Source organism: Penicillium roqueforti (genome assembly GCF_015533775.1).
Source record: "Penicillium roqueforti strain LCP96 04111 chromosome Unknown scaffold_34, whole genome shotgun sequence".
NCBI lineage: Eukaryota > Fungi > Ascomycota > Eurotiomycetes > Eurotiales > Aspergillaceae > Penicillium > Penicillium roqueforti.
Window position 1 is genome coordinate 179,700 of NW_024067598.1, and position 18,146 is coordinate 197,845.

General features: G+C 49.4%; 6 protein-coding genes across 6 annotated transcripts; 2 read left to right on the forward strand and 4 right to left on the reverse strand.

The window, feature by feature from the left end:
* Window positions 1-2,735: 2,735 nt before the first annotated feature.
* On the reverse strand, window positions 2,736-3,829 carry tif35 (translation initiation factor eIF3 core subunit g; the record flags this gene model as incomplete). The annotated part of the gene is made up of 4 exons (XM_039076724.1): window positions 2,736-2,788; window positions 2,862-3,033; window positions 3,129-3,750; window positions 3,813-3,829. The coding sequence occupies 4 exons, from the start codon at window positions 3,827-3,829 to the stop codon at window positions 2,736-2,738; spliced, it is 864 nt and encodes a 287-aa protein (XP_038925479.1).
* Window positions 3,830-6,011: 2,182 nt separating this feature from the next.
* On the reverse strand, window positions 6,012-6,971 carry LCP9604111_8568 (oxidoreductase, short-chain dehydrogenase/reductase family; the record flags this gene model as incomplete). Its single annotated transcript, XM_039076725.1, has 2 exons — window positions 6,012-6,847; window positions 6,902-6,971. 2 exons carry the CDS (start codon window positions 6,969-6,971, stop codon window positions 6,012-6,014), a joined length of 906 nt encoding a protein of 301 aa, XP_038925480.1.
* A 555-nt stretch (window positions 6,972-7,526) lies between these two features.
* Window positions 7,527-9,228, reverse strand: LCP9604111_8569 (cytosine permease; the record flags this gene model as incomplete). Its single annotated transcript, XM_039076726.1, has 3 exons — window positions 7,527-8,632; window positions 8,687-8,903; window positions 8,971-9,228. The coding sequence occupies 3 exons, from the start codon at window positions 9,226-9,228 to the stop codon at window positions 7,527-7,529; spliced, it is 1,581 nt and encodes a 526-aa protein (XP_038925481.1).
* Window positions 9,229-12,924: 3,696 nt separating this feature from the next.
* LCP9604111_8570 (uncharacterized protein) lies at window positions 12,925-14,838 on the forward strand (the record flags this gene model as incomplete). Its single annotated transcript, XM_039076728.1, has 2 exons — window positions 12,925-13,022; window positions 13,083-14,838. 2 exons carry the CDS (start codon window positions 12,925-12,927, stop codon window positions 14,836-14,838), a joined length of 1,854 nt encoding a protein of 617 aa, XP_038925482.1.
* Window positions 14,839-15,372: 534 nt separating this feature from the next.
* Window positions 15,373-16,322, reverse strand: LCP9604111_8571 (copper chaperone CCS1; the record flags this gene model as incomplete). Its single annotated transcript, XM_039076729.1, has 4 exons — window positions 15,373-15,902; window positions 15,981-16,115; window positions 16,169-16,241; window positions 16,305-16,322. The coding sequence occupies 4 exons, from the start codon at window positions 16,320-16,322 to the stop codon at window positions 15,373-15,375; spliced, it is 756 nt and encodes a 251-aa protein (XP_038925483.1).
* A 229-nt stretch (window positions 16,323-16,551) lies between these two features.
* Window positions 16,552-18,009, forward strand: LCP9604111_8572 (CDC2/CDK family serine/threonine-protein kinase; the record flags this gene model as incomplete). Its single annotated transcript, XM_039076730.1, has 2 exons — window positions 16,552-17,084; window positions 17,145-18,009. The coding sequence occupies 2 exons, from the start codon at window positions 16,552-16,554 to the stop codon at window positions 18,007-18,009; spliced, it is 1,398 nt and encodes a 465-aa protein (XP_038925484.1).
* Window positions 18,010-18,146: the final 137 nt, after the last annotated feature.

Sequence of the window (18,146 nt, forward strand, 5' to 3'; positions counted from 1 at the left end):
TTCGAGCTTCGGACAGGGGGCGCAAAGCTACAGCTCCTGCCAACGGTAGAGAAGCTATAACCACATCCCGGAGTCGGGATTGCTGACTCAACCGTGTTATTCGCCCTGGAGATCAGAAAATTCAAATCCAAAAAAGACCATTGGCCAATCTCACCAGCGTACAGATCCAGAGTGTCATCCCAGACGGTTATCTCCCCGGGTCTTGCTGCCTCAGCCCCATATGCTTGTTGCTCCAGGATCTGAGGATGCGACACGCCCCATGGACCCATAGGCCATGTCCAATGCGCCAATCCTGGTCGATGGGGTCTAGAGTTCGAAGTCTTGCATGTCGGGGGGAGATATTCCTGGACGATGACTACCAAGTAAGGAAAGAGTCGGCAAATCCTCCTATCCGGAGACAATCCTGTGAGGCTTTTCTTTCTGCCTTGGTGATTGAGACAGATTAAAGTTTTACTTTACCAACGGCCGCGGCCTCTAGGGCTTCCATCCCCGAGACATCCACCGGCCTTGTCCGGGCGTAAAAATTGATCTACCTAATTCTACCAGTATCTTGTACCATGTCAAGACTCATACCATGTCGAGCTAGCACATTCAAGGAAAATGGTATGATTTCCAAACTAATTTCCCTTACTCGCATCCATGGAGATTAAACAGTTCAGGCCTCTATGGCTCCACAATTCAGCATTGGGTCGCCTGGGCACAAGGTTCTGTGATGGGTTACCTGTGTATCACTTCTTCCGAGATTGATGGTTACTTTCAGTGAAAGTAGACCCGAGTACTGGTGGCCTACTGCAATGGGCTAGAATGCCTTGCTGTGGGAAATTGCAAGATCAGTCCACCCTGCTTCGCCTTCCCTGTCCGCGAAGACAAGAGTTTGCCCCGAGACCAGGATGATCATTGGCAGTTTCCCCACCCTATGATCCCAAACTTTGATCACCCTGGATCTACAGCCCGCCAGCACAGATCGTATCACGACCACGAAGCTCCGGCCAGAAAAGTTCCATCAACGTCTGAGAGTATCCGACCCTGTCGGCGTGGATGGAACGACAAGGCATCAACCAGACAAGGATGACAATGGACAGAAGGGTGTTTGATTGGTTCGCCGCCCTCTAATTCTGGAAACGAAGCTTGTCAGGCGAGGAATATGCTTTGGATGGCGTGGGATGCAGGCCAGTTCAAGACTCCACTCATCAGCCAGCAGCCCATCCGGCCGTTTTTTTGCCTCCCCGTGGCAATTCTCAGCCCTTGACAATCATCCTGCGAGTAGCTCAGCCAACCCCAAGCCGTGCCGGTGTAGCACGGAGGAACAGCCAAGACAAAACTTGCTCACCGGCCGAAACGCTCCCAGTGAAGAACTGCCCTTCTGGTCAAACTCCTCAAGCTAATATAAGTGCATCATGTTGTTTGGCGCCGACATTCCCTGCAAGGTCACTAAGACTTCGGAACGTCACGAACGCCCTTTCACATGTTGATGCAGCCGTGGAAAAGTGGCAGCGCCAGAACACGGTGGGCTGGTGAGCGTTTTCGAGAGAGCCAAGGCCGAACCTGCAGGGAACAACATCTCGGCCTCTCCACTGTCTCCGTAGCCCCGTCTTGTTTAGTATGGGGGAGGCCTTCGGCGAAAAGCCGGACCCGTAGGTAAGCTTTTCCCACCTATTCAAGTCTCTTTCCTAAAAGAAACACCGATGCTACGTTATGCAACCCATCCCGTTACCGGGAAATTTAACACGACAACTGTTGCCGCCGAGGCTGGGTCTGTGTCTGACTTGCTGAGATCTAATATCGACTGTACTTTGGTACTTTGGTGATTGACCCTGGGATCTGGCACCCGAGCGCGTAGCTAGTACGTAGTTGGCCTGAAGCTAGGGCACAACAGGAAAAAGTCCAGGTTGCCCGAGCTCCATTTCCTTCCGATGTCATCTCCACTGTCATGCGAAGATGCAGAAAATTTGATGTCGAAATGCGATCCCTGGAGCCCTTTGAAAAATCGAACAGTCGAGACCTGCGACGTTTATCTTCCAGATGACAGATTCGCCGTCAACGGCGTGCAGGATTGTTGTCAGCCGAGTCCGGTACCTGGGCACTAGGTGTGGTGGCTAGGAGATGGGGATTTGTCAAGCCTGAAGCCAGCAGCGAGAGAGCTTGCAAAGAGCAGAATGGCCTTGGTTGGCATCTACTGTTATCATGTTAACCAGTTTGAGCTTTTCCGGGAGAATTTGCACATTAACATGTCTAGTGGACGTTCAAACTGCGTTTCGACCCAACACTGATGTTCATCCCCACGCTTATCCGCACGCCGAAAAAGACCTGAAATGCTAGGCAATGAGGTATGTTCGCAGACTTGCCTATAGATTGTTTTGAGACATCGTCCGTTCATACAAGCACGGGTTGATTTCCATGGACGCTTGAGATGTTCCATGGTAGCGTGAAGCAAATATAGAACAAGTGCTTCGAGAAGGACATTATTGGAAGTAAAGAAACACTACCAGGGATGAGGGTATGACCGTAAAATAACCAAGAAACCCATGTATGAAGTTCAAAATTTCTCTAACCCATTGCTTTTGTATCGACCGACGAATATAAGTAACTGACATGCTTGATGTCTTTTTGGGAATCATCATTATCAACCAGGTCCTACAGTACAAGGAAAAGAGCTTCGGCCCAAAGATAGGCCCGCCTGAGAAGAAGGAAACGTTCCATTCAAAAAGTCGTAAGAGAGAACCGAGGAAAGAAGTTTAAGTAGTGCGCTTGGCGAACTCGACGCGGAGAATAAGGTGGCGGTAACCGACTAGCAGAAGAACGGGTTAGCACTCGAGGAACTTGTAAAAAGAAGATCACGAATCGGAGCGTTGAAGACATACAGCCATCCACCTTCTCGCAAGCAAGTGCTGCGTCGCCACGATCCGCATAGCTGATGAAAGCAAAGCCCTTGGCTCTCTGGGTTTCCCGATCCCGTGCAAGGAAAACTCTGGTGACACGACCGAAACGCTCGAAGAGATCCCGCAACTCGTTCTCCTCTGCCAACTCGCTGACCTATTTGAAAAAGTCAGTATCGAACCAAGATAAACAATCACGATGCTCGTAGAGCTCATAGAGCTCGTAGATAGCAGAACAATGGCAGAACATACGTTTGTAACTCTCAGTGTCGCCAAATCGTCCTTCTCGAAGCGACCACCCATCTTCTCGCCGCCACCAGCACCGCCCTTCCGCATGTGAGGAGGAACGTAGCTGGACTTTCCAGCACCAAGACCACCCGCATCGTCCTCCGCCTCGGCGCCACCAGCAGCAGAAGTGCCCTCCTCGACGGGGGCCATGGTGTCCTTGAAGGGACAGCGAGCCGTGAAATGCTCTCCACTGCAAATACGACACTTGACCTTCTTGTCCTTCAACTGGTCCTTCATGCTGCCCTTCTCGGGACCCTCCTTCTCAGCCTCCTTAGCATTAGCCTTCCAGTTGACGCTGGGTCGGAAGACGATGTTCTCGCCGACGGAGGTGGTGTCGAATGAGGGACCGGCGGCGTGGCCCTTCTCGAGACCGAACTTGTCCCATTTGCGGCGTTCGGCGACCTGAGGGTTGACGTGTTCGCGGACAATAGTGGTCTTAATTCGGCGGGTGACCTTCACTTTCTTGTTGTCGTCATTGTAGCGGTAGGAAATGACGGTCTTGGTGCCGTCCTTGTTCGCGATCACTTCTTGCGGCGGGAGCACGGAGGGGTCATCGAAATCTTCGTCGTCGGCCCAGTCGGCGCGGCTGTAAAATAGAAAGATTTGTTAGGCCGGTGTTTTTTGTAGGATGCAACTGTGTATACTCACTTCCCAGCTGGAGACATGGTGTAAGTGATGGTGTTATTACGGCTGCTGAATTTCTGGATTTCTTTCAAAGGCGAATCCGTTGTGGATTTAATAATTTACTGTGGCACAGCTGTGGCTGGTGGCGGAAATCACGTGGCGTGGTTCCAAGTTCTGTTGAACCTCGTTCTACTCTCCGATAAACATGATGGCATTCAGCGAGTTTCATTCCCTTCAAACAGAGTGAATATTGGCAGTGGCCAGAGAAGTTATTCGCCCTCATCCCATACTTCATTTTGTGGCACTTTTCCTATCTAGCACCGAGCATAGCCTCGAGCAAGGCTAGAATACGCTCCCTCGATATGCCTAGAGCCAAAAATTGACACGGACTTTCATTGCTTCCTTTAAATGATCCTTCTATGTACGTTGGCTTGTCAGTTCCAGATAATCTTATAGTTACCATACAGACTAGTCACCACATGGACACACAAAAACCCATTGTGGAGTATATACTCGCAAATAATATCAAAGTCCCGTTTCAAAATCCTTCAAACCCTTCAAATCTTTCATGTCGTCTTTTGAAACGGGATTCACCATTTGTATCTATGCTCTCTATCTCGATTCTTCAGATCTGACAGGAGCTAGATAGCCACCTACCGCTGCAAGCACCAAGTTTGGTGTTGATCGGGGCGAAATTATGTGCCATGCTTGAGAAGCGTTTTTCATAAGTTCATGTATTCACTCAGATCATCACAAGGAATAATCTTACTTAGAAAATACGACAAAACAATGCCACTCGAGTACTGTTATATCGACCTCTTACTCTTAGGAAGTCTAGCATGCATGAATACATCATCATTTTCTTCCCTTGATCCTCACTGGGGGGTGTAAGGAGGGAATGAAATAGTCGCCAAGAGCACTCGTGATTCTCTCATATCGCTGCTTCCAGGTGGGATCGGTCTTTGCTACAGTGGCTGTCCAGGCAAAGTAGTCCCATAGGATGCAGATCTTCTTACTAGGCATAAGAAGCCTGAATACGCCAACGACGTAATCCGTAAAAAGTGCCATCTCCCAGCGAGAGCGGATCATCTTATTGATCCTCCGTTGTTTTTTGCTTTTTGCTTGCGAACTGCAGTTTTTGGCTTGGCTGGAAAACGCGGTATGCACTCGTTCCGCCAAACCCCCCGTCCACCCACCTCCACCACCCAATCCTCCCCATCTTCCTCACAGGAGGTGTACGGGCTTCCACATCATCCCCTGCATGGATCTTCTCGCCGGTCCCCTCTGGCTGCTCGCCAACAATGATATCTTTCAGGCTATTTTACGATATATTAGCCTCTGTGCATACATAGGCAAAGATCCGCCAATGTAGTTTCCATGAGAATCGTGTTTTACCACTTACGGGGTATCCTCAATATCCTCGCTCTTGGAGGCTGGTCTCCTCCAAAAAAAAAAAACAAAAAATAGCCGGTGCCAGCAAGGCACCAGCTATGACAATCATGAGGGCCCAAAAGCCTGGCACGGCTACCAACTGTTGGCTCATGGACCGAGAGGTCCCGGAGGTAGAATCTCTGGAGCATGACACAGAGATGAGGCTTCCCATGCTCTTTCTTAATGAAGATAGAGTAATCAGAATTTGTAGGATAAACCCCATAGAAATCAGTACATCATGAAGTCACAGATACCATTCTCGGGGACTTTGCATCTGACAGACGGATATCAGCTGGTGGAAGTTCGAAGTCGCCGTCGTCATCGAAGTCGATCCTGTCGTGGTACTGTAGGTCGGGTCCTGCAGTTGCGATTGACAGTTATAGATTGATAAAGATATGAAGAGGAAGAGATGTGATAATGAGGTGTGAAGGGGATAAGTAGAGTCAAGTCGCGAGGGGAATGGAATGTGAATTTAACCGGGCTGATATGATTTCAGAAGTGACGGTAATGTAAGAGTTAGCTGAGTGAGAACTGGGGGATTTGGCGTACAAGTCATATAGAAGGTAACATTTAGGAGTGATGGTAATGGAAGGGTAGGTGAGGAAGGCTGCGTGCTTATATATATATCGTATTAGGGAGAGCGAGAAGCAAAGGCGAGTATGTAAAGGTGTAATGGAAGATTCCTCTTTTTGTACATTAAGAACGCAAACCAAAGCGTTTAAATGGCCATATCATCATTTGCTTCTCACGTGTACAAAATAGCATAAAAGATATCTAGAAACAAATCACAGATCAAAAATCCTTCAAAGCCTCCTCAGTCCAATCCCACAACCTCTCCGCAAGCGTATCATCCCTCGCCGTCTCATCAAGCTTCTTATCCTCCAACTTCCCAACAGGCTCATAATAACCCCCATTCCGAATCTGCGCCTTATCCACAGTAGCCGCCCAAGTCTGATTCAACGCACCCTCATGCGGCAGCACAATCCTCCACCAGCTTATCGCATAAACAAGCAACTTCTCCTTAAGCCCAAGACCACTAACAAGACCCGTCCCCACAATACCAGGATGCACCGATACAGACGTGATAGCCGGGAACCTCTTCGCGAGCTCGCGCGCATACACCAGATTCGCCAGCTTACTCTGCCCATACCGCCGCCACGGCCCGCCGAACCCCATATCCTGGGTCGTCTTGAGTTTTTCGAAGATGATGCCGCCGTGCGGGTGCATGCCCCATCCCTGCGAGGTAAGGAGCACAATGCGTGGGTCTGCGCAAGCCTCGAGGAGGGGTAGGAACTTTTTGATCAGTAGTGCGTGGCCGAGATGATTGGTGCCGATTTGGAGCTCGTAGCCATCGACTGTTTGGCCCGGGGGTTGTGCCATGATTCCCGCGTTGCACATTAGGATGTCTAGGGTTTGGTGTTGGCTGGTGAAATCCTCTGCGGCCGTTTTGACCGAGGCCAGGGAAGATAGGTCACATTTTATGAATGTGACTGCGAGCTTGGGGCTGGTTTCGTGGATTTGTTTGATCACTTTCTCTGCACTTATGGCGTTGCGGCCGCTGAGGTAGATGTGTGATGGGTTGTGCTTGGCGAGGTGGATTGCTGATGCTGCACCTAGCCCGCCGGTCCCTGGGGGGCTGTTAGTTTTGGACTTGTGGACAGTAGATGGAATTTGGTTTATACCTCCTGTGATGAAAATTGACTTCCCCGCGAGATCAGGGATATCTTTTTCGGGATTATAGTCGAGAGGCATGGTCGAGGTGTGTAGTTAGGGCTAGATATGTTGCGCACAATATCAAGGTTTGAAAGTATGTTGGATTGACTTGGAATAGAGAATTGTAGTTTGAAATAAGAAGCAGATTAAGATTCTTGCCCTGCTTTTATACTGGGAGGTGCACGATTTCCGTACCCAAAGATCAAACATCAACTTTCCGGATTGGGAAATATGCTTGAAGGCTCCACATGTGGCTTGCCCAGCCAATGGAAACCAAGAGTTTCCGAGCTCGCCAATACAATCCGCCTATCTGGCAGTCTTGATCATGATTCTTTACGTTCGCTGGAACGGCTTGATATTGTACCGAAGAGCAAGTGGCGAGTTTTCTGAATTCCCCCGAGTCCGACGGTGAAGTGGCTTAGACGAATGTCAGCTATGTAGCAATCCTTGTAATCTCCGTTGCAAATGAAAATCGTTGAATGTTGAAAATGATGCAATATGTTGTAATGCAACTATGCAAAGATAATGATATGCACAAAATTATAACCCTATTCCCAAGCTAATATGTACATCGCAAAAACCCAAAATCAAAACTTATCGACCTATCATACGAAGCTCAATCGGTCGCAAGATGCAATATACCGCAGCAGCAAAGGCAAAGCCTAGCTCAAATCCGACGTCACCACCATATGTTGGGTCACCAGCATGCGCGGCGATAGGACCCATCCACCACGTTTGGCTCATGCCCACAACAACACCGGCGACGCCAAAGGCAAACGCAATGGCTGCGGCGATTCCCATGGGCAGCTTCTTGGGATCGTCGTAGTCCTCTGCAGAATAGCCACCGAATCCACGTCGGAAAACGAAGTGGTCAGCGAGTACAATGCCGGAGTAAATGGCCAACCAGTAGGCGATAAGGGCCATGAAGTTCTCGAGAACGGTCTCGAAGTGGCTGTAACCGGGGATGGCGATGGCGAGGGAAGCGCACGAAGCGAGGAAAGTCCAGATGAATCGCGGGACGCGCTGCGTAGCCCGGCTCAAGACCTGCAAGGTCAAGCCGACCGAGTAGATGTTGGGGCAGTTGTTGGCGATAATGGACAGGGCCAGGACGACGAGGCAGAACTTGCCGAAGCCGCCGAGAGGTTCAAGCACGGCTGCGAGCAGGCCACCGTTGACCGAGGCTGCATAGCCCTCGGCGTACTTGTTGTGAACTCCGTCACCCATAGCCGTCGCGGACATGACGGCGATACCGAGGAATTGGGTGAAGAGAAGGGGGACGATCAGACCAAGCCAAGCAGAAAGGAAGACCAGGCGACGGCTCTGGGTCTTTGGCTGGTAGACAGTGTAGTCGGCAGCGTAACTGGTCCAGCCAGTTGCGAAGCCATAGACAGTGGATCCAAAGGACAAGCAGGCACCCATTTCAGAAACTCCGACTCCCATTGGGATGTTGACGAAATCGCCGGAGTGGGCGAATGTGCCCAACACAATGAAAAACACGATGCAGGTGGGAATCCAGCTCCAGTACTCATACATGTGAACATACTTGTACCCAGCAAAGGTGACGAAAAGTGTGCAGAATGTGATGATGAGGATACCGGCGAATCCAGGGACTTTACTGTTCACCGCGTTGAGGAGCTGGGCACCAACGATGGCATTGGCAGCAGACCAACCCACACAGGCGATGATGTTAAGGACGGCAACTAGACATGAATTAGCAAAATTAACGCACACAAGCTGATGGAGAGCCAACTTACTGAATTTCACAGGCCACCATCCAAACCAGAATCGCGAGAGCACCATCTGGCGCAGTCCAAACATGGGACCAAAGCACGAGAAGTAGCACACGGTCATGACACCGAGGAGGTTGAAAAAGAGACAGACCAAGATGGCATCAACGAAGCCCAAATCGAATGCAGATTTACCAAGAACGCCGATGGCGAAGGAGCTGACGACCATGTTTGCGGCCAACCACTAGGTTTGGTCAGTGGAAAAGGCCTTCAGGCCACGGCGATCACGCCAGGTAATTGCAGGAACACACCATGCTACCAATATTAAGATAGGACGTATCAGTCCGCTCATGCTCCGGAACTCGCTCGACACCTCGCTGCTCGATGTTGAGCTTGCCGGCTAAGCGCTGGATCTTGGCGTAAAGTGAATTGCCATATTCGAAGCTCTCGCCGGGCACGGCGCCATCGCTGGAGTTGTCGAAGAGCTTGTTGCTATTTTGTTCGGAGGCATTGTTCACCTGGGGCGCCTTTTCCAGGTCCTCATGTGAGGGGAACATTTTGGAGGCCATGTTTGCAGGTCGAATCCTCATTAACGTAAGGCGAAGAATTGGAGGGAGACGAGAGTATATAATCGGGAGTAATCGAAGAGCTGAGTAGTCTCAGCGAGACCCAGGGAGTTCAGGATGAAGGGATTGATATCGAATCAGTGACACATCCTCTCTTTCTTTTTTTTGCTCCACCGAACGGGAGGCGCTGTTAATATAGTATTGTGTCGCGAGAATTCTTTGCGCGTCCGGCCCCACCACGATCTCTCGCACTGTGGCAAGGATATTCCTGTCGCGTGTTCCTCGAAAAGATCCATAAAACTCAGAGACGGGCCGAATGACAAGCCCTTGAGGCCCCATCAATGGATTAGGTGGACCAATCAGGACAGCCCTGCCAACCCTAGCTTATCAGGACGCCGAGAATTCTGGCCTTCGCTTCCGTCTCGGGACAGTTGGCGTTGTCATTGGCCGACGGAGTTGTGTGAACGGTGGAAGTGGAGTGTCTCGGGACTCAACCCTGGAGATAAGGACAACCTCCGACTCCCGATACTTCTGATAGTGACATTACTCTTCACTCCACCTTGGGCCAGTGAACCTTCTCTGACCATCCTTTTACCAATCACACTGGCTTGATCTTATCATTATACAGGGGCCGTCTACTTGGCTGAACTTTGTCTACACACAACACCCCTGATTGGCAGCATGCCACGCCTCTCTGCCTTTCAATCAAGCTTCTGGGTCCTTGCCAGACGGGACACGCCGATGTGCGTGAAGCTTAGCAATGCTTTTTTAATCTTCACGTGGTGATTCTCATTATCATTATTCTGTTTATGCGGGGGAATTATCCACGTTCCACGCGAGGCGAGGACCTAGCGCTATTGGTACCCCGGATGTTCTCGGGTTGGCCCCAGTATATCCCAAAAGCTTATGTTTCTCAGATATGTGTTGCTTTGATCCTCCTCAATCAGAAACGGGACGGCTGCGTATAGCCTGTGGCAGTGATTCTCGAAGGGTCGAGCCTGTCGGACATGTCCGCGCATACCCAAGCGAAGACAATTTACATGTTTGTCATATATTTGGCTTTTGGCCAACGTATCCCTACCAAAGGCTATAATAAGCACGGCACACGGTGGCGGAGATTGCCGCGCTGGACTTCATTGGTGCGATCGCACATGAGAACTCTTGACAGATCCGATCATGTAAACTTTGCGGACGAGATCTCTCAACAGATCCGATCGTATAAACTTGCTACGATCTATGCTTGATTTGTCTAGTGTGCTCAGCGTGAATCAAGAGCTCTTCATTGGCTTAGAGGCTGTCGTGTCCAACCAGACATCATGGTACTTTGGATCAAATTGAAGAGAGTGATATTGATATTCGTCAGATGCAATGATTACTGTTTCTCCTGTCTATTCAAACTCATTCAGACAAGAGATAAAGGAGCTTTCCGAAAGTTGGACTATTGAGGCATCGGATACCTCCGTTCCTCCAGTATTTCCTCATCTCTATGTGAGCACTGAGCAGTTCAGCTCAATCCACGAATTTCGAAGCTGAACTTCTCCGGTCAACATTATCTTACTTCACTGCTGGCGCAATATCGCTGTATTAGCAATTTAGATTAGCCTTTGGACATGAAGTCATTGAATCCTCGCTCTCCTTCAGCCGTACTCCGTACATCCCGTTTAGTCGATTTGAACCATGAAAACATCATCCTTACCTATCCCGCCTGTGTTTGATTGCGCCCCTTCTCCCCAATAGATAGTAAGTTACATCGTGATACACATTTACCCCTTGCACCTCCAGTCCAGAGAGCCCCTCGTCGCTGTATATCACCGATGCGAGTAATAGCCGCTCCTTCCAAGAATGCCCTCCAACTAGTTCCTACCCTCGACCTCGAGGGAGGTGGTTAGCTCGAAACTTATCTCTCGTAGTCTTTTGAAACAATAAACCACCAAGACGAATTCTTCATTACGCCTCTACATGCTCGCCTTTGCTTCTCGCTCTACCTAATACGAGATGTGTAAGCACGAAGCCTCCCTCAACGCCTACCCTTACATTGCCATCACTTCTAAACGTTACCTTCTATATGACTTGCATGCTAACTCCCCTCGTGCTCACTCAGCTCGTCACTCCTGAAATCATCTTATCAGCCTGGTTAAATCATATTCCATCCCCCTCGCGACTTGACCCTACTTGCCTCCACACCCCATTGTCACATCTCTTCCTCTTCATTTCTTTACCAATCTACAACTGTCAACCGCAACCGCTTAAAACCTGACCTAAAATACCACGACAGGATCGACTTCGATGACGACGGCGACTTCGAACTTCTATCAGACGATATCCGTCTATCAGATAGCCCGGGGATTAGGATAGAGGGCGGATGGTAGGGTTTGACGGAACGAGTGCATACCGCGCTTTCTGCCTGAGCCAGAAACAGCAATTCGCCGAAGCAAAAAGCAACGGAGGATGAATAAGATGATCCGCTTTCCCTGAGAGAAGAAGATCTGTATCCTCTGGTACTACTTTGCCTGGACAGCCACTGTCCAGATTCTACCTGGATTACTCGAAGTCAAGAATCGGAAATACAATGGGCCTCTCTACACTGGACAAGGATATTTCGTCATTGAAAGAACAGTCAGTCGATTCACGTCGGCCAATCCTCGGTGAATGGTCCGGCAATCCCAAAAATCTCAGTGAAGTGGAAGAGCAGAACGCAGTGGCACACGGCGACAATATCAACATGGCATCCAAGCCATTACGTATTTGCTTCGGGAAAACCCATTCAGAGCTCACAAATGGGAAGCATCATTTGCCCATTTCTACGATATTACATACACCGAGGCTAAAGATAACGCCTCTCTACACGAAAGTCCCCGCCTTCGTCGATTATTCAGCCTAAATGCCAGTGTTCAATCCTTACGCCAATTTGCCCAACCTTGCATTTGAAAGAGAGCAAAGTATACCTAAGGTGTAAGCTTGTTGAGCTTCATAGATAGCCCAATAGAAGCCTGGGCTCTTAAGTGTTCTCGTCTGAATTTCCTTTTTATGGATGTCACAGCCGCATATTCGGTCACATTGCTATTGGGAACCCTAGTGCCCAACCCTGGAGGAACTCTGCTAACATCGTCGTTATATAGATACCCTATTTTCGCGCTTGCAGTCGCTTGTTTGATCACGTTGCTGTGGCGAGCCCTAGTTTCCTTTACGAAGTGGCTCTACCGATGTCACTGTCACCATAGCTGCCCAGGTTGTTGCGTGTCAGTCACATTAGCATGACGAACGCTACCTAGTTCTAGTCTTCGCCAACATAAAAATGTTATAGTGGTCTTGCCCTATTCTTCCCTTCTTGCAGTCTCATTAAACACTAAATCTAATAGCCTTGGAAGGCTGATGGCCTCCGACTAAGTTTATGATGTTCCAACCTTGGTTGGCAAACCTATAAGATTCCAATGTACAGTATTCCAATGTACACAATAGGCGAAGGCGGAGTATCAACTCTAGGGCAAGAGCGATCAAGCTCGACTAGAACTTTCAGGCACGCGTCACTTCGACTTCGATTTGTTGATACCTCTCAGGCTGTTGTTTTCTTTTTCTTTCACGTCACATATTCACACCCTCGCATAATCGTTATCTATCTTTCCTGATCATTCACATCCTTTCTTTATCTCGTCTGTGATTCGAACAGTTGGATAGACGTACAAAAGCAATCTGGACAAAATGAGTCCCGTCAACCAAGAGACAAGCTCTGGCACTGTGCGTCGTCGTTTATACTCGCTATCATCGGTCTTTCGCCCCCAGGCAACCAAGAGAGCTAGGTACTTACATATAAAGAACGACCAAAGATGAAAGAGATAGCCTGCTAACCAAGACATCAGCATATCTGATGCAGTGCAGGAGGAGCCAACTTGCCTGGAAAAGATCCACTACCCTGTGTTTGATCCCCTGGATCCTCGTCACAACCCAGAGATACCGACCGTGCTGTGTCATTCCAATGAGCAACAAAGTTCGTCTTCGGGGTCACGCAGTCCAATGGCATGGGTCCAATCCCTCTCAAAGCGAACTCTTCATAGAGCTCGATCAGGTCTATTGGCATTGAAATCAGGGTTTAGTCACCATCCAAGTGACCGTCCAAGTGAAGAAGAGCCCCAGGAGAGAAGCTTTGTTAGCCCCGTTGCTCTCAGACGCGAAATTCAGCTTGAAAGACAACGCCACGCAATGTCATCCGGGGGGTACACTTCGGATACACAAGAGGACCCGAACTTTGGCGCCCAGCTATCTCGCATGGACCTTCCACCGTCTTCACCATCATCGAATGATGAAATGGAGCCTCTTGTCCGCGTCCAGTCTGTTTATCCGATGCCTGCGCCCAATCGATACGAATATTCTAGCCGCCCCGTAAGTAATGTCAGGGTAAACTCGACTTCCACACTAGCCAACGGCCGTGATCTTGACTTCCAATTTGCTGGAAATGAAGAGTTGGAGGCGAATATGAATTTTGAGGATCACTCTAATCACACAATTCCATCGACAGAAACGTATTTGATACAGCAGACATGGGGCGTTGCAATCTCTACCGACGAAGGGATTGAAACGTCCACCAAAGAACTGGCAGATCCTCAATCAGTTCCTGGAGAGCAGCAAGCAACAAATCTTCAGCAGCAAAATATCGGTCATGCAAGTTCAGATACACAAAACAGCGATGATCAACCAATTTCAGTTCCCATTTCGAGACAGTCTTCCGCCGAAGTTCGGTTTGCATTTCCAGGAATCTATCATGAGGCGCTCAATGAGTGGGCGAGACAACATGGTAGTCCAAACCTCAGTCGACACAGTCTTGATCTCATTGAATACAGTCCCAATCCCAGTCATCACAGTTCCAGCCCCATCCAACACAGTCTCAGCCCACACAGTCTCAGCCCACATAGCCCCAACCTCACTCAACACAACCTCAGACTCTATGAACAAGAAGAAATCCCGTGCGCTCCTCAAGAGCCATTCGACCGCATTGTACTTCAGGAAGATACACACAGCGGCCTGCCTCCGTATCCTGGATACGATGAAGGTCACATACCTTTAGTATTTTCGCAAAGTCCAATCACACATTCTGAAGAAATGCAGCCATTTTCCTATCCCAATCCCCTCAATTGTATCCCCAACCTGAATTCGGAAGAAATATGGTCGTCTACCTCCGAAAGAGCACCCACCCAGTGGTCAAGTGGAGAAGATTATTCAAGCCGTTACACACCTGCTGATACCACATCCCGAGATATCACATCAACGGAAATGACTTCAATGGAATCAACGACAACTGATACATGGTCTCCATGGTCCCCGATGGACTCCAAGGTCCTTTTCCCTAGCCCAGTGGAGGATGGAGATGAGTATTTCCTTGTTGACGGCAAAAGCAGCCAGTATCCCGACGGAGGCAATGAGCCAGTCAAATCCACACAGCATACCACCAGCAACTGTGATACTACTAGACCTCAAGGACCGACTGAGTTGATCCCCCCAGGGATCATGTCCCTACGACTCATGTCCAATGGTATTACCGATGCAGAATTGGAATTTGTGGAAGAGGATACAGATGACGAGTTCTATCCTGGAATTGTACAGCCAAGACAGTTTTGGTGAAATACCTCGTCAATACTCTAACTGAAGGGCCGCATGTCTCTTTTGACCAAATGTATTATTACCTGAAAGATGTTTTCATCGCAGTAGTTCATCCCTTCAACATATTCTCTGTAGACCTATTCTTTGTGCTAATATTCTAAGGGGGTTGTTAGGGGCTCCCTAGCAAGACGGTAGATACCTACAACCAAAGGGAGGTCCCTGGTACAATCCCCTATATAAGTTATAACCAACTCCAGTAGTCCAAGAGGGACGGGAAAGAGAAGTATCTCATCTATGAGTCTATCTAGGTAGTCATAAGTTTCCACTAGGTTGCAATCAATTTGCAAATAAGGAGAGATGGAGGTTATCGGTTTGTTTGCGTGGTCTCTTACTGCAAGCGCAAAGTAAATCTGCATTCATAATCGCATCTATACTTCATGGTATCACATATTTGAAGCTACGTAGATCACTGGATAATTGATCTGGCTAAAATATTCAAAAAATGGCATCACCACCAGCATTCAACGCCACTCCTGATAGAATCAACACCATAACTCAAGCCATACCCAAACCAACCTGTTCCTTTCTCTCCTGCCACACATTCTTACCCGAGCACGAGCAAACCATCTTATCATTATCCCACACACCTGCACTGCGCGCAATAACACCAACAAGGGTATTCTCATCCTCGCGCTTGAAAGGACCCTGCGTCCCCTTGGAAACCACCATACTCCGGCCAATAAGCTCCCAGATTGCCACAGGCCGGTCCAAGAACACACTACCCCGGCCCTTATTGTCAACATCCACGGTACCGAGAATGCCCCGGCACTCCTTGGCCGGGGCGACAGTAGCATCAGCGCCAAGCATTTTGGTCTTCAGAGACTCCCAGATACCACCCGTAGACTCGGCACCGCGGGAGATATCTCCCGCTTCACGGATAGTTGTCCAGTATTTGCCCGGCGCGAGGCCGTTGATTGTCAGGTCGATGAGGGTCATGTTCGGGGAGACCTGGACCATGCGCGCGAGTCCGCGGATGTTGTTGGAGACGGTCGTTGAGTGTGTTTCGAGGATACATACGGCGGAACCTGTTTGGTAATTTGTATCAATTGAGGTTGCTCATTTATGTCGCATGGGATAGTAAGTAGACACCGGGGATTCCATACTGTTGGTAGTACCGCTACCACGGAGGATGGCATCGCGGCCGGTGCTCTCAATCGCGCTTACGATGGAGCTGGGAGGGGCGGTGCCTTCGATGAAGACTAGCTGGTCTTTAAGGTTTGCTTCAACTTTATTGATTCCTGCCGCGGGGTCAGTTTGCGTGAAGGTTTAGATGCTCGCGTGAGATGACTACCTTCCAGGCTATTTAGAGAGCTGGATATAGAATTCACGCAGCCTTCACATGTCATTGGGACCGAGAAGGTCGTCTAGACATAGGAACCGCATTAGTACTGGCTGTTTGTGAGTCATGTCGCTCAGACAAGGCTGACCTGGAATGGTTCAATCATGGCGGGGAAGAGAGTATGTGCACAATTAAAAGCGAAGGATCTAAAGCAAGATAGAGAGAAAGATAATCTTCCAGAAGAGAAAGATCAGAAGGAGACTAAATATCAGAAGAAAGATGTGCAATGCGCTATACAAACTCAAGGCGGGGCGTTGGATTTCAAATCGAAGGAACTCGGCTTCTGACAAAACGTCATTCCCGAACCTTCTCCCTTCAACATTCCCTCACGCAAAATGTCATCCCGATGGGCAAATGACGATCCAGAAACAGAAGCAATTGTCGCAGAGCAAAAACGCGTCAAGGAACAAAGAAAACGCGCTAAAGCAGAGAAACAACGACTAGAAGAGGCCAAAAAAGCTCAAGCGCGCGATGCCAACGCCAATGGCGAGCTAGGCCCCCCAACAAAGCGACGAAGACTCTCCAACGACCCAGACGCTCATTCAGATGATGCCGAATTGCTGAAGATCGAGAAGGAACAGAAAAGCCAGTCGACTCTACTACGCTTTCCGGTTGGAGAATGGGGGCCCTGCAGACATGTGGATAACTTCGAAAGACTGAACCACATTGAGGAGGGCTCGTATGGATGGGTCTCACGCGCAAGGGACATTTCGACAGGAGAAATTGTCGCGCTGAAGAAGCTCAAGCTGGAGAACTCGCCGGACGGATTCCCAGTCACTGGGCTCCGGGAAATCCAAACCCTTCTGGAGGCGCGACATCAAAATGTCGTTTACCTGCGGGAAGTAGTAATGGGCAATAAAATGGACGAGTGAGTTCTCCGTGGTTGACACTGTATTGTCTATATATGCTAATCAATTGGTTCCGACAGTGTATTCCTAGTGATGGATTTCCACGAACACGACCTCAAAGCCTTACTCGACGAGATGCGCGAGCCCTTCCTTCCTTCAGAGATCAAAACCGTCCTGCTGCAGGTGATTGGAGGACTCGAATTCCTACATTCACAGTGGATCATGCACCGCGACCTCAAGACCTCCAACCTATTAATGAACAACCGTGGCGAGCTGAAAATCGCCGATTTTGGCATGGCCCGCTACTTCGGCGATCCACCTCCTAAGCTGACACAGCTCGTTGTGACCCTCTGGTACCGAGCGCCGGAGCTGCTCCTCGGCGCGGACAAATACGGCACGGAGATCGACATGTGGAGCATTGGCTGTATCTTCGGCGAGCTGCTCACCAAAGAGCCTCTCTTACAGGGCAAGAATGAAGTCGACCAGGTGTCCAAGATCTTCGCCTTGACCGGACCACCGAACTCAGAAACATGGCCTGGATTTCGTCTATTGCCCAACGCCAAGTCCCTGCGGTTCCCCTCGACATCGGCACCTTCTTCAGCCGGTAACCCGCCTCTGCTGCCTCGTTCCCGATTCCCCTATCTGACCAATGCGGGTTTGAGTCTCATGTCCGGATTGCTGGCGCTGAATCCAGCCTCCCGTCCTACGGCAAAACAGTGCCTCGATCACAAATATTTCAAGGAAGATCCGCGCCCAAAACCGCGAGAGATGTTCCCTACATTTCCATCCAAGGCTGGTATGGAGAAACGGAGGCGTCATCACACGCCTGAGGCCCCTAAACGAGGGCAGGAAGCACCCGAGCTGGACTTTGCAGGTGTCTTTGGAGGTGCTCCGGGTGGAGATACCGGCGAAGTAGGGGCTGGATTTAGTCTTCGGTTGGGATAATTGCTTTTTTCAACATGAAAGTAAATAATAACAGATTTTGTTTGATTGTATTTCAATCTATATTGTATAATAAAGTCTACCTTGAAGATATCTTCTGGCTTAGTACTGGGTGTCCCTTTAATATTTAATCAAGTAGA